At 36.1% G+C, this 14,009-nt stretch overlaps 1 protein-coding gene across 10 annotated transcripts in view; it reads left to right on the forward strand.

Annotated features, from left to right (window-relative positions):
- Positions 1-14,009, forward strand: part of CACNA2D1 (calcium voltage-gated channel auxiliary subunit alpha2delta 1) — a 533,324-nt gene that overhangs the window by 106,870 nt on the left and 412,445 nt on the right. For 9 of the 10 annotated variants that reach the window (XM_055590113.1, XM_055590111.1, XM_055590110.1 and 6 more), the window contains exon 2: positions 9,694-9,775. In XM_055590113.1, coding sequence (XP_055446088.1) covers positions 9,694-9,775 — 82 coding nt within the window. Of the gene's footprint in view, positions 1-7,646; positions 7,759-9,693; positions 9,776-14,009 lie in introns of those variants that run through there. The other variant, XM_055590116.1, reaches the window with a different exon arrangement.

Below are 14,009 nucleotides of genomic sequence, written 5' to 3' on the forward strand. Positions count from 1 at the left end.
CTTTCCAAATTACACTGGATCTGCAGACATCATAAAACAATTGGAAGCATATACTGATATTTGAATTTGTAATAAGTTATTGTAGAGTTAGAGAAGGATTACAAGACTTAATTTTTTTCTGATGAAATTTAATATCCAGTTGAAAGATTTAGAATTATAAGTTATATGCATGCTAGAGATTTAAAAAAATTTGTTTAAACTGTTAAGTCATATTTTACAATTCTTCTACTTGTTGAAAAGTGGGTGCTTTTTATAGAAACATGGATTCAGCAGATTATGCTTTTCTCATGTGAGTTTTGGAGAGAAGAAGGAATTTAGTAAATAAATCACTTACTCTGTATGCATTAAGTAAAGATAATTGTACATTTTAAAAAACATTACGATTACATTTCATTTCAATACACTTTTCTATTTATTCAATAAATATATGTGTGCCTGCTGTATGCAAGGCAGTATAATATTAATTGAGTGGCAAATGAGAATAGAAATATCTAATCATGAGAGTCTACAGAAAAAGAAGCACAAAGCATATTTTTAGTTTGGGAGTTTGTGAAAGGTGATATTAAAGTATTTGTGAAATTTATTCACAATGATGGTAGAGGCTTAATTTCAGGGAGACGTTACAGAGCAAAAGCAGAATGTGAAAAAGGACAGTCTACGCACATGGAAATATGGGAGGTTGGTCTAAGTAAATGGCTTAGAAAAGCAGAAGCTAGAAGGCTGAACAGTTAAATTTCAAATTTCTCTGAACTTTGTTTTCTCATCAATGAAACGTGAGCACTGTTTTTCTGATGACTGAGAGAGAATGTTAAATACTTAGGCAAGAATTTTGGCAGAAAATAAGATCTCAGTGCATTTAGCTATCAAGTGTGTGTTGGAAAAACACTGAGATGCAAAGGATTGATTGAAGAGGGGATATGATGATGAAATTGATGGCAGGGACATGGATGACTGAGAATATGGCTGGTCAACAAGTAGAAGGAGCGTGGGAAGATTAGTGCTATTTGGAGGAAAGATTTTGAGTTCAGTTTTATATATTTTTGGGGAAAAAATGGTGGAAAATCAAAAGGGTGTAATCTGGCAAATAGTTAAGACAGAACTGGAGCTCAAATTACATATGTAAAGGTGGTAATTGAAGTCATGAGATTTTGACTTTTTATAGTTGTAGAAGCTTGAAAAACACAGGGTTTCAAAAAACATTGGAAAATTGGGAGACAGGGGTAGCAGAGAGATAGAAAGTAGTTGTGTTACATTCTGTGGTTGACTACATACCCAGTCTCTGGAACTTCTCACCATTTTCCTCTATAAATATCATGCATTCTCACTCTCCTGCTTAGATCATGCTCTAGTCCTATCCTTGTTACCTTGAAGCCTCTGTTACCACTTGACTCTTGAAGCCATGGTTACATTTCTAATAAGCAGAGTAAGTGTGTTCTTGACATCACAATTTGAAAAATCCCATGCATTTTCTCATGGAAACACTATACCTATAAGTCAAGTTCTACTGTATCTATATAACCAGATGTACATTGATTCAACTTTTTTTGAACTGCTCAGATATTATAATATGTATTTATTTTTAGAAGAAAGATGTTCAAGCAAACTTTTAAGCTTTCTGAGAGCAATCTGTTTTATTTCAGTAATTTTAAGAATTTTTTTCTAAAAAAAAAAAAAAAAGAATTTTTTTTTTTTAGAAATTATATGTTGTTTCAGGTGACTTAAAGTGAGGTTTGTGTTCAGGCCACTTTCTTCATTTAGTCTTCTAACATATTATTTTGTGAGATTATTAATCTAAAAATGTCCCAAATGATGAGAAATTTGAAATTTGGTAATGTAGTATTTTCACATTTTCTCATAACTTCTGTAATAGTATTTTTGGTTCCATAAGAAAAGTGTTTAAGAAAATAAGCATTGTATATGAATATAATACTATAACATTTTAATGACTATTTTTGGTGGTCTTTGTTATTTAGAAATAGTAGAGATCTTAAAATTTTCAGGTCCTTCAATTTATTTTTCCTAGTCCTTTATTTCCCCATCTGCTGGTATCTGCTGCATAGTCATCTGAATGCTTTTTTTTTTTTTTTCCCCATCTTGCCCTCTTTAGCTTAGTACTGGTAGAAAAATTCACAGTTAAGCTGATTAGTACTGTTAAAAACTGATGACCTCCAGTATAGGACTGGTCCTTACTCTCCAGCTATTGTTCTTTTTAAACCTTCAACTTTTAAACTACCCCACCTTAAAACCTCCTGCTTCTCTCTGAACAGAGGACTGTGTCTCTGTTTCTGTTATTAAAAAGAAAAAAATAGAACTTGTTTCCAGTTCTGTTTTTTTTTTTTTCTCTAGTTATTACAGTTATTTCCATTTACTTAAAACCTTTTACATTTTCCCTTCAGTCTCCATGGAAGAAGTAACCCGCCTTCTAGCCATGGATTAAGTTTCTCTTGTGTTCTGCTTATCTCTTTACTCATCCGCCATCTCATCATATTTGGAATATAGGGAGTGAGCAAGAAAAAGCTGAATGAATTTGGAGTCTTTTGAAACCTTGCCCTGTCAGTAAGTTACATGTTCTCTCCTGAAATCTCTCTCTGATGTCTCCTTTTCTCCTTGCCTTCTCCTTTTGCATGAAACCATGTCTTTGTCTCTTGTGGCAATCTAGTGTTTAAGACTCTGTGTCCCCGTGAGGGGGACATTGGTTCAATCCTTGGTCAGTGAACTGAGATCTCACATGCAGTGTGGCATGGCTGAAAACAAACGAAAAGGAGCACTGAACTGCTTGTTCTCCATTTATTCCTAGGTTGCACACTGTTCTCTCACTCTTCTCACATATAAGATTGATAAATTTCTCTCATCTTATTTGGTAACTCTCTTTGGAAAGTCTCCCCTTCCCTGACTTTTTTGATACCATTGTTCTTGGATTCCCTTCTCTCTTGCCACTACTTAGATTGCTGCGTCTCCTCTTTCAGTGTTATTTACAGAGTTCTAGCTCCCGTGTGTTTTCTTCCCCCCCTAAACCTCTCCTATGGGAATCATGTATTAGTTTACCTTTGTCCTTTGTAACAACCAGACCTTGGAATTCTACGGAAACTTCTGAGAGCTTCAAATCTATGTATATTCAGTTGCCACTGAGTTTCTATACATCAATCTCAAAAATATCTCTACCTCAACCAATAGCAATAAACTCATCAATATTCCTTTAACTTGTTCTTCCTCTTATACTATCATCGTGTAGCTGAGAAATTCCATGAGTCATCTGCATTCACTATTTAAATCAAGTAAGACTTGAAATCCTGTTGGCCATCCTTCAGAATTTTGTTGAGCTGGTTTCTTCTACTTTCTCTCTTTCTCTATTTTTGGACACTCCTATGGCATGGCGTGGCTTGGCATGTAGGATCTTCATTCCCTGACCAGGGATGGAGCCTGTGCCCCCTGCAGTGGAAGTGCAGTGTCCCTAACTACTGGACCGGGAAAGTCCCTACTTGGTCTTCGTTTTGTTCCCCTCTCTACTCTCGCTAATACTGAGCTGTTTTGAATACTACTCATTTCTTATGTCTTGTCTTGACCTTCCCTCCTCACTTTTTGTTTTCTCTTTAAGCTACCATCCACTCGGCTGTCACAGGAATTATTTAATAATGTCATTATATACTTAATTGATCTTGTTACTTGCTAACTTCACATTTTCCATCATCTCTCCTTTATTTTGAGGATACAGTTTAAATGCTTTAGAATGTAATTTAAGACCCTGGGTCTGGCAGCTATTTGCTTGAATTTCTTCCTGACCATTCCTGCCTCCTTTCTATAATTTGTTGAGCCAACCTTGGACTCTGGCTATACAGGCTACTTGTGGTTGCTGACTAGGCCATGGTTTACATTCCCTCTGCCTTTGTTGTTACTGCCTTCCCTTCTCGATTTTGTCAAATTCCACTTGTATTTCATATCTTAATTTAAGTAGCTAGTGCAGAAAGCCTCCTCTATCCACCCTCCCACACAACTGTCTGGTAAACTTTAAGGGCCTCTCATATTGTACTGATGGGATTGAGTATATGCTACCACAAAATATGGTTACATGGCCTATTGAGTATTTTAAGCTGAAGGTGTTTGGGAAGTGGTGTGTTTGGGAAGGACCTCCTGACCTTCCTTTCTGGTGAACGTTGTCTTCCCTGTACTTGGAAGAAAAGGGCATCCTTATCTTTTAAGACATGGGGCAGAAATAGAAATGTGTTGTTTTCCCCAGTTTACTATACTTAGCTGATATTCTTTGTCCCAGATATCTTTTTTTAAAATTAATTTTTTGGCCACACTGCTATGTAGAATCTTAGTTTCCCACATGGCATGTCAATGAACCCGGGCCCTAGGCAGTGAAAGCGCAGAATCCTAACTATTAGACTGCCAGGGAAATCTCTATCATATCTTTCTGCTTTTCATCAAATCTAGCATAAAGATATTATGCTTAACCATTTTTTGATTAGGCTTAACTATTTTTTGAGGGGATCTTCATTTCCTTATCAAGGCTCTCGTGTCATATAAAATTTAAATTAGATAAATTTGTGTGCATTTCACTTATTAATCTGTCTTTTGTTGCAAGGTTCTCAGCCAAGAATTTAGAAAGGTAGAAGAAAAAGATACTTTTTCCTCCCCTACATCACCTTATTCTTTTTCTCTTCTACCTCTTCTTTTTCTCTTCTGCCTGTTTCCTATCAGACTCAGTTTAAAGCTCAACCAGATAGTAAGACATGTATCTTTCATTTCTACCCCTCCAGGTTTTAGTATCTTTTCCAACAATGTTGTTTTATATGGGTGGACAGAGAAGAAACAACACATTCTTCCTCATGGAGTGCTATGTTAGTTTCTTATCATCTTAAAAGGCTCTGTCTTCTGTAACTTTCTCTATGGAGACATTTAATAGTGCTTAGTGATTATACAAGGCTTTCCTGATGGCTCAGTTGGTAAAGAATCTGCCTGCAATGCAGGAGACCCCAGTTTGATTTCTGGGTCGGGAAGATCCACTGGAGAAGGGGTAGTCTACCCACTCCAGTATTCTTGGGCTTCCCTTTTGGCTTAGCTGGTAAAGAGTCTGCCTGAAATGCGAGAGACCTGGTGATTATACATATGTGCTTGACAGTTTACCCTAGAAAGGGAAAGACTGATGGAGAATTTGCCCATGTGAATATTTTCCCTTGTGATCAATGAAATCTTTGCTTATATCCTAGCCATTATTATTTTCTAATTCCAGGTTTGAAAAGCAAAGTGCCTATACATTTTAGAAAAGCCAGGTAACACCTTATGTCTATAAAAAATCTTTGCTCCTATAAAATGTTGTTGACAGCCTGTCAGTGGGACAGAGAAGATTGGACGGGCCCTGAATTACTTTTCAGCCAAAACAGGTTCACCCCAGTGAACACTGGCAGTGACAGTAGACTCAGGTGTCAAGATAGAAAGCACGTTTTAGATCAGTTTAGCATAAATCAGAATTCTAGAGTTAAGTTTTTTACATATATAGTCTTTGTCTCTCAGTTTCCCAGTTGAAGATTTGTATAACACTTCTTACTTTTTTTTTTTCTTTTTTTGCTGGGAACGCTATTTGTCAAGGTTGGGAATTATATTTGAGAAGAGGTGATTCATTTTCTCTGGGTTTTAGGACTTGTTGAGTAATTGCTTGGAGAAATGAAATAGTTTCTCTGAATTTAGAGGATGATATCTATATCTTTTTCTCCTACCCATCCCCTACTGTAATTGTTTGTTCTTGATGTAAAAGTGGATTACATTCATACTTACTTAATAGAGTAGTAAGAATTATTAGCATTTATAATATTTTTCAAATATATACACCAGCTTGTAAGTAGTACAAAGTATAATATTATTCTAATAATGTGGTGTACATCATTTATTTTAATGGAACTATAAATTTTTCTTAATTTTACACCCTTTTTCCATTTATTTATGTCTTGTTTCTTGATAATCATGTTTAAAATCATACTCATATAGCATAATTCAATAAATATTCTTTCTTATTTTCATTTGTGTGAAAAGTACCCCTTGTTTTTATGTGTTTCATTTACCACCTATTTTGTTTCACATGTAAATCAAGCCTCTGTGTTTTCCTCTAAGGCATTCCATCCTTTTTCATGATTGATTTTCAATTTTCCTTGTTCCTCTTTAGTTAATCAGCTCATTATTCTTTTATATGTTCTCCTATATATACCTAACTTAAATCCCTTTCCCAAGTAGAAGTTAGACTTCTACATTTAAGTTTTAATACTGTTCCATTCAAAATTAGCAGAAAAAAGTTGATGACCTTGTAGTTCTGTCGAAATTTTTGTCCAAGGAGAAGACATACATGCTAAGTTAAATTCCTGTGATTCCCACTTGTGAAATACAAACTTTATTTTCAAAACAGCACTTTTCTACTCCATTCTAGACCAACTAGACCAGTGAAACCGGTGAACAGGGCTGGGCTTTGAAATAATGAGAGCCAGTTCCCTTGATAGAGGCGGTGTAGCCGCCTACCATTTTAGATGCAGATTGTTGGTCAGTCAGCGTAAGACAGCGGTTCAGTGTTACTCTTCATCGCTCTATTTCCTAAGTGAAAATGTGCATAAGTGCCTTTTAGATACTAATCATGAATAATGTGATTTTCCTCAGGGGAAATTTTTCTGAAATGTTTGAGAGCCACTCACAAACTTCTGGAGAACAGGGAGAGGGACCAGGATTATTGTTCTTCCACAGAGTCAATCCACTGATGAGCTAATTCTCTAGCATTTTAAAGAATCCGTACATTTAGAGTTTCCTGGTGGAATCAGCAGAGATGATATCTACTCTTAGACATTTTCAAAGCCTCTCCCCTTGTCATTCCATTGAGAAGGCTAGTAGTCAGGAGCGGGCAGGCTCAGTTTGGTGTGAATGCTGACGGGACCCAGTCAGTGCTATTGTGGGCAGACCAGCTTCAGTCCTGGAATTAGTTTACTGATAGAAGAGTTATGAAATAAAGTTGATTTACAGTGTTGTGGTAATTTCTGGTGTATAGCAAAGTGACTCAGTTATACGTGTGTGTGTGTGTATAAAAATATATGAAAAGTGAAAGTTGCCCAGTCATGTCCAACTCTTTGCGACCCCATGGACTACACAGTCCATGGAATCCTCCAGGCCAGAATACAAGAATATTAGAGTGGGTAGCTATTCCCACCTCCAGGGGATCTTCCCAACCCAGGGATTGAACCCTGGTCTCCCACACTGCAGGCAGATTCTTTACCAACTAAGCCACCAGGGAAGCATACACACACACACACACACACACACAGATATATATACACACACACACACACATACATACATACATACATATATATATTCCTTTTTATATTCTTTCATTTTGATTTGTCACTGGATGTTGAATATAGTTCCTTGTGCTTTACAGTAGGACCTTGTTGCTTATCTGTTCTGTATGTACTAGTTTACATCTGCCAATCCCAAACGACCAATACTTCCCTCTCCCACCCCACTTTCTCCTTCACAACCACAAGTCTATTCTCTATGTCTGTGAGTCTGTTTCTATTTCACAAATAAATTCGTTTGAAATTTTATGTTCACTGTAAGATGAACATATCTAAGAGTTACATTTTAAATGTATGAATTATTTGCTATTTCAGTATAATGAAACTAGATCACACTGTCAAAAGGAAAAGGAAAGAGAACACTGTCAGTCAAAAAAAAAATTGAGGGAATACATTTAGTGCCAATGAAATCCAAAGAATAGAAGAGGTAAGCGACATATTCTATTGTTTTTATTAGTGTTTTATTTCTATTTGAATGGTCAGAAAAGAATACACACTTTTTGCAACATGAGGATGAATAAGTAAAATATATGAAGGGATTGCAAATTAATTTATTAGAGTGGGGAAAATTGTGTGGCATTTGGTAGTCTCTAGTAGCGGGAAAAATACGACCATCAGTTTAGAATTTTTCTAAGATCTCTAGACATCCATACCTCCTATTTTAAGATCTCTGTTACATTAATCTAAAGTATGTGCAATTGTCCCTCAAACAACATGGGTTTAGTTTGTGGGTCTACTTATAGTAGATTGATTTTCAGTAAATGCACAGTACTACATGATCAGTCATTCGCTGAATCTGTGATGTCAGCCAATGGATATGGAGGAATGACTGTAAGTCATTTGTGGGTTTTCAACTGCTGGGGGCTTGGTACTTTTAACCCCCAACATTGTTCAAGGCTCAGCTGTACATGGAAAGGATTTGAACTGGATCCTTCAGCCATAATTTTAATGCTCAAAGCCATTTCTTTAGAACTTAAGCCTTGATCCAGTAATTCCAAATCTGAGTCTAGCTAAGGACTAAGCTTTTAAGGTTTATGTACTAAGATATTTGTTGCAGTGAAACTTTTAGTGGTTAAAGCTGATGGCATTCTAGCTATATATTTATTTATTTATTCTAAAAAGGAGTATGGTCAAGTGTATTAAGTGATTTAAATATAATGGAATATTAGGTGGCCATTAAAATGCAGTATTTATAAAATACTTGTAATGGCATGGAAGAGTATCAAGTGACTGATGTCAAAGACATGAATTTTACATAATATGTGCTCAACTATACAAAATGCTTTTAAAAGACTAGGAGGGGAGTGCATCAAAATGTTAAGAGTGGCTATCTTTGGGCATTGGAATTATAAGAAATTTAAAATATTTATTATTTTCTTGAATTTTTCAAATACTCACTTATCACACCCTTGCTACTGCTAAGTCACTTCAGTTGTGTCCGACTCTGTGTGACCCCATAGACGGCAGCCCGCCAGGCTCCCCCGTCCCTGGGATTCTCCAGGCAAGAACACTGGAGTGGGTTGCCATTTCCTTCTCCAATGCATGAAAGTGAAAAGTCAAAGTGAAGTCGCTCAGTCGTGTCTGACCCTCAGCGACCCCATGGACTGCAGCCTACCAGGCTCCTCCGTCCATGGGGTTTTCCAGGCAAGAGTACTGGAGTGGGGTGCCATTGCCTTCTCTGATCACACCCTTAGTATTATATTAAGAAGACTTGGGCTTCCTTGGTAGCTCAGCTGGTAAAGGATCCACCTGTAATTCAGGAGACCCCAGTTTAATTCCTAGGTCAGGAAGATCCATGAAGGGATAGGCTACCCACTCCAGTATTCTTGAGCTTTCCTGGTGGCTCAGATGGTAAAGAATCCACCTGCAATGTGGGATCCCTGGGTTGGGAAGATCCCCTGGAGAAGGGAACAGCTACCCACTCCAGTATTCTTTCCTGGAGAATTCCATGGCCAGAGGAGCCTGGCAGGCTACAGTCCATGGGGTTGCAAGAGTCAGGCATAACTGACTGTTACTTCACTTTAAGACTTGTAAGCCAAAAGATTAAGTTTAGTTTAGAATATTCCATTTATTAACTTATTTTAATGGAATTTTCATAAAAATTAAGCATATATTTATAATTTTTCTCTGTTTGAATTGTTGATATTTTAGCATCCTAAGAGGTCGGCCCTTAAAGGTTCATTGGTCTTATAACTTAGAAGTGGGCTGGGGAGGTGTAGGCATAGTAGGAGCTAGGAGGGAGGAGAAAGATTTAAAGGTAATTTAAGAATTATCTGTGGATAATCTGTACATATCAAATGTCAGTCTATGACTTTACTTTGCCAGAGATTTGATAGAACATTCTTTCCTCTGCTTTCTGCAGTATCAAGTCATGGGTGGATAAGATGCAAGAAGACCTTGTCACCCTGGCAAAAACAGCAAGTGGAGTCAATCAGCTTGTCGATGTGAGTAAAGTTCCTCCAAACTTACAAATCATTTCTTTGAGGGCAATTTTTCTAAGAAACCTTATTTCTATGTTTTAAATAGTACATAATTTTTCATGGGAATATGATAGTGAAATTCTGAGAGAAACTCTTGGTATTAATACTTATTACCATCCCTAATAGTTAGCGAGGTGTTTATATACAACCCTCACTTACATGAGTTCACGTGATATATATTCATTCCTGCAATTCAAATCAGGATATCCTGTTTCCTCCATCCTTCAGAGCATATTGGAATCTCACATGTAGTGGTTACTTTAAGGCTTGTGATGGATTCTTTGAATATCCTCAGTGGGAACATATCTTCATTCTTTGAGGGTAGATTTTATTTTCAAAAGTGGTTTCCAGTGTTTACCACTATGCCTGAAGACATGAGCGAATCACTGAGATGGGTAATACAGACTTTTGTGCAAGAGAAAGAGACACTTTTATAAAAGATAGTTTTTCTTATGATTATGAAATGGCTATGAATGTCACTCTAAAATGATTTTTAAAAATGATAGCAACATTTGTGTGGCATCTTAAATAGATCATGTTCCTTGGGTAAGAGCATATGCATATAGAGCTTCTGTAAGATTTATTAAAAAGTAAATGTCATTTCTTTGGAGTCTCACTGCTTCTATTTTAATGTAAGTAATCTAACAATTTGAAAGTATCTCATCTGTGTTTCTAGTGATGCAGTGAGGTCTTTTGTTTCCAAAAAAGTGATGGGATCAATGAGGTGAAATGGTGTAAAAGTGGTTTCATGTATGGATATATGAGTATTTTTTTTTATATGTGAATATTCCTTTCTGGTGGAAACTAGAATGAATGGTTGGTTACCTTGTGAATTACTAGGAATTCATAAGGAAAACATGCTAAGCATATACTTCAATATATTATTCCAGAATTTCTTTGTAAAACAATTGTAGTTTTCAAACTGAATATCTTGAGTAAACTTAAATATCTGTGAGATGACATAGGAATATGCTTTGAAATGATAAGTGTTCTTTGTTAATAACAATTATCACACTTAATTCTAATGAATACTTATCAAACACATGCTATATCCCAGGCACTGTGCAGGCTACCAAGGGTTTATGGGGAGACAGTTCCTCTCCTCAGAGAACTGACAACCTAGTAATGAAAAATCTCCATTTTTGAAGGTGCAAAGATGCCTGAAAGCTATTGTAAGCTGATATTTGGGAACTGCAGTGATTCTCTGTGGGAGAATAAATTGAAATATGAAAGTGTGGAGGGTAATAAGTAAGCCTCTATGAAAGTCATGGTGTTAGTGGAATAAGAAATAATAAATGAGAATTGACAGATTCTGGTTAAAGATTTCATGACAAAATGAAATTAAAAATAAGCTGCTCTTGGGAGCTCTCCTTCACTCCTGCAGTGTTTCTCCAGCCTCAAAAACCAGCTTCTTGGCTGACCTCTTTTTTACTTCTGGTGTTAATATGTGGACCCTCTCTCACCAAATCTGCAGTTTTCAATGAATCCATAAGGGAAAAAATAAGTGTCATCTCATTTCCATTATGCTTTATGAGGTGTTGGGTTACTAAGAATATTGTGAATACTGATGAATGAAGAAATGGCCTTGTCTGAATTAGGATAATGAAAGAGAATTGACAGGATGGAAGAAAATCCTTACAATCTTGCTTTTATAAGACATGTACCTTATTACAGTCACAGGGAAAATATAGATAAAAGAATTATATGTATGTAAGAGGGAGGGAAAGAGCAAACTTTACTATTGAAATTTAAGTATTAGGGGAGAAGAAGGTAAATGAATGAGTCTAAATGCCTCTTCCCTTTCATCCAGAGAGAAGGTACGTGATGGGGACAAAAGAGGCGCATTTTTTTTTGGCCACAGGAACCCAAAGCACAGACTAGCTGAAGGACACCAGAGTTGAGAGTGAGCTTTGTGCTGAGACTGGGGGTGTTAGGTGAATGCTGAGGACAAAAGTTGAATAAATAGAGGAATTTAGCAGGCTTCTGGGTTGAAATTCAATATTTTAAAATGATGGATCTTCCAAAATTATCAAATTTAGTTTTTACTGACTTCACAGGACACATCTTGCTTTTTACCTGCAGGCTCAGTCAGTGAGTGAACATAGCTAAACAGGATATTTTTGCAATTTTATAAAGATTACTTTATGGCATCATGAAATATTAGCTCAGAGAAGATCGATAAATAGTATTGAATAAAGGCAGTACTTTAACTTTTAAAAGTTAGAGATTTTGCCAGGTGCCTGCCTGCACATGCGTGCATGCTAAGTAGCTTCAGTCATGTTTAACTCTTTGTGAGCCCATGGGCTGTGCCCTGCCAGGCTTCTCTGTCCATTGGATTCTCCAAGCCAGAATAATGGAGTGGGTTGCCATGCCCATGTCCAGGGAGTCTTTCCAACCCAGGGATTGAACCCATATTTCTTGAGCCTCATGCATTGGCAGGGTTCTTTACCACTAGTGCCTCCTGGGAAGCCCTGATACTAGAAGTTAAAAATCACAGTGAATAGGCCTACATAAAACTGCTCTCCCTGATGCTTTCAACTTCTAAGATATCTTTTATTGGATTTTTCCATTTCTAATAATGTATTGGAAGAATACATATGTCCTTCAATTGCATATGATTATCCACAAAAGTAGATTAAATAATTGAGGAAAAAATTAGGATAAAGAGATAAATGTATTACACTTTTTCTTAATATAATATTAGAACCTTTTAAATACAACTGAAGGGCTACATTTTTTTTTTTCTTTCTAAATTAGTTCAAGTACTGTCCTGAGCTCTTTTCACCCATTATTTTATTAATCTTTAGGACAACCTTGTGAAATGAATATCATCATCTTTAATATGAAGGAAGAAATTGTTTGCAAGGTTAAAGTTTTTTTCTAGGTTATACAGCTACTAAATGGAATGTAATTCCAACAGTGAAGAGAGTCTTGTTATGCTTTAGAATATATGTTAATATTTTACGTTTTTATATTGCCACACGTATTTTGAGAAAGTGAGCAGATCCCCAGTTAGGTTCAAGGTTAATATGTCTCCTTATTCCACTGCTCTTTTTATAAAAAATATAAAGGAGAAGTCAAAGCTTTGCCACCAAATATCCAAATAAAAAAGAAAAATGTAGAAGGAAATTCTAAGACCAAAACTTACGTGTATAATTTTAAAAACTTCCATTATTGTGGTGTGCATGGAAGTGGCTTTGTGTGTATATCCATTGAAAGAATTGCTAAGAATGGTACAGAAAGTTTTTATTGTCTCCATGGTCATTCAGCTGAGAGAAATACAGTTAATTATGTTTTTATATAATGTTATAACATATTCTTTTAAAATATCATTTTAAGACTGTTATACCTTGTGGTTCTTTCAGTTAATATAGCTTTGTGATCTACCCAAGATGTTTAACCTCATGGAATTGTTGATACAGTGGAGTGGGTTGCCACTTCCTTCTCCAATAGTTGACATAATCCGTATAAAATACTCATTGACCTGTAATCAGAACTCAACAAATGCCATTCATTTGTTTTATTAAATAAGGATATAATATTGTATTAGTTGGAGATACAGATGGAACTAATGTAGCAAAGAGATAAGTTAACCATATATTTTCCTCTCATATAACAGTCTGGAGGTGAGCAGTGTAGGATCAACAGAGTGGCTCTGCCATCCTCAGTATATGGCTCCCTTCCTGGGTCTAAGGTGATCCTTCTAGTTGCCTGTATTTCCCAGCCTTCATGCAAAGGGAGAGAGACTAGGAAAGCAGGTACACAGTCATATTTGCTTCCATTCCAGTGTCAGAACTTACAGTCAGGGCCATCTTACTGAAAAGAAGTCGCAACAGTGAAATCTTTAGCTGAGTGGTCGCATAGCTCCTCTATAACAATGGAAGACGAGAACGAACAGTGGAGGATAACTAGTAGTCTTTCACTGATAATGTATCATTATTTGAAGAACTATATCTAAAAATGTATTAAATACCTGCTAATACAAAATGGAATATATATGTATATTTAAACATAATAAAGAATAAAATTGTAGATGAAGGAAAAATAAAGACTCCCAGATTATGAAACAGATGGTATTTTTTTTTCTATAAGATCATTTTATGTAAAATATAATACAGTCTCAAATTTTATCCTGCATACAACATTACATGGGAACTTTATGCATTTACAAAATTATTTGACAGGGAGGCCTGGCATG

This window comes from Bubalus kerabau, chromosome 8, assembly GCF_029407905.1.
Source record: "Bubalus kerabau isolate K-KA32 ecotype Philippines breed swamp buffalo chromosome 8, PCC_UOA_SB_1v2, whole genome shotgun sequence".
Lineage (NCBI taxonomy): Eukaryota > Metazoa > Chordata > Mammalia > Artiodactyla > Bovidae > Bubalus > Bubalus kerabau.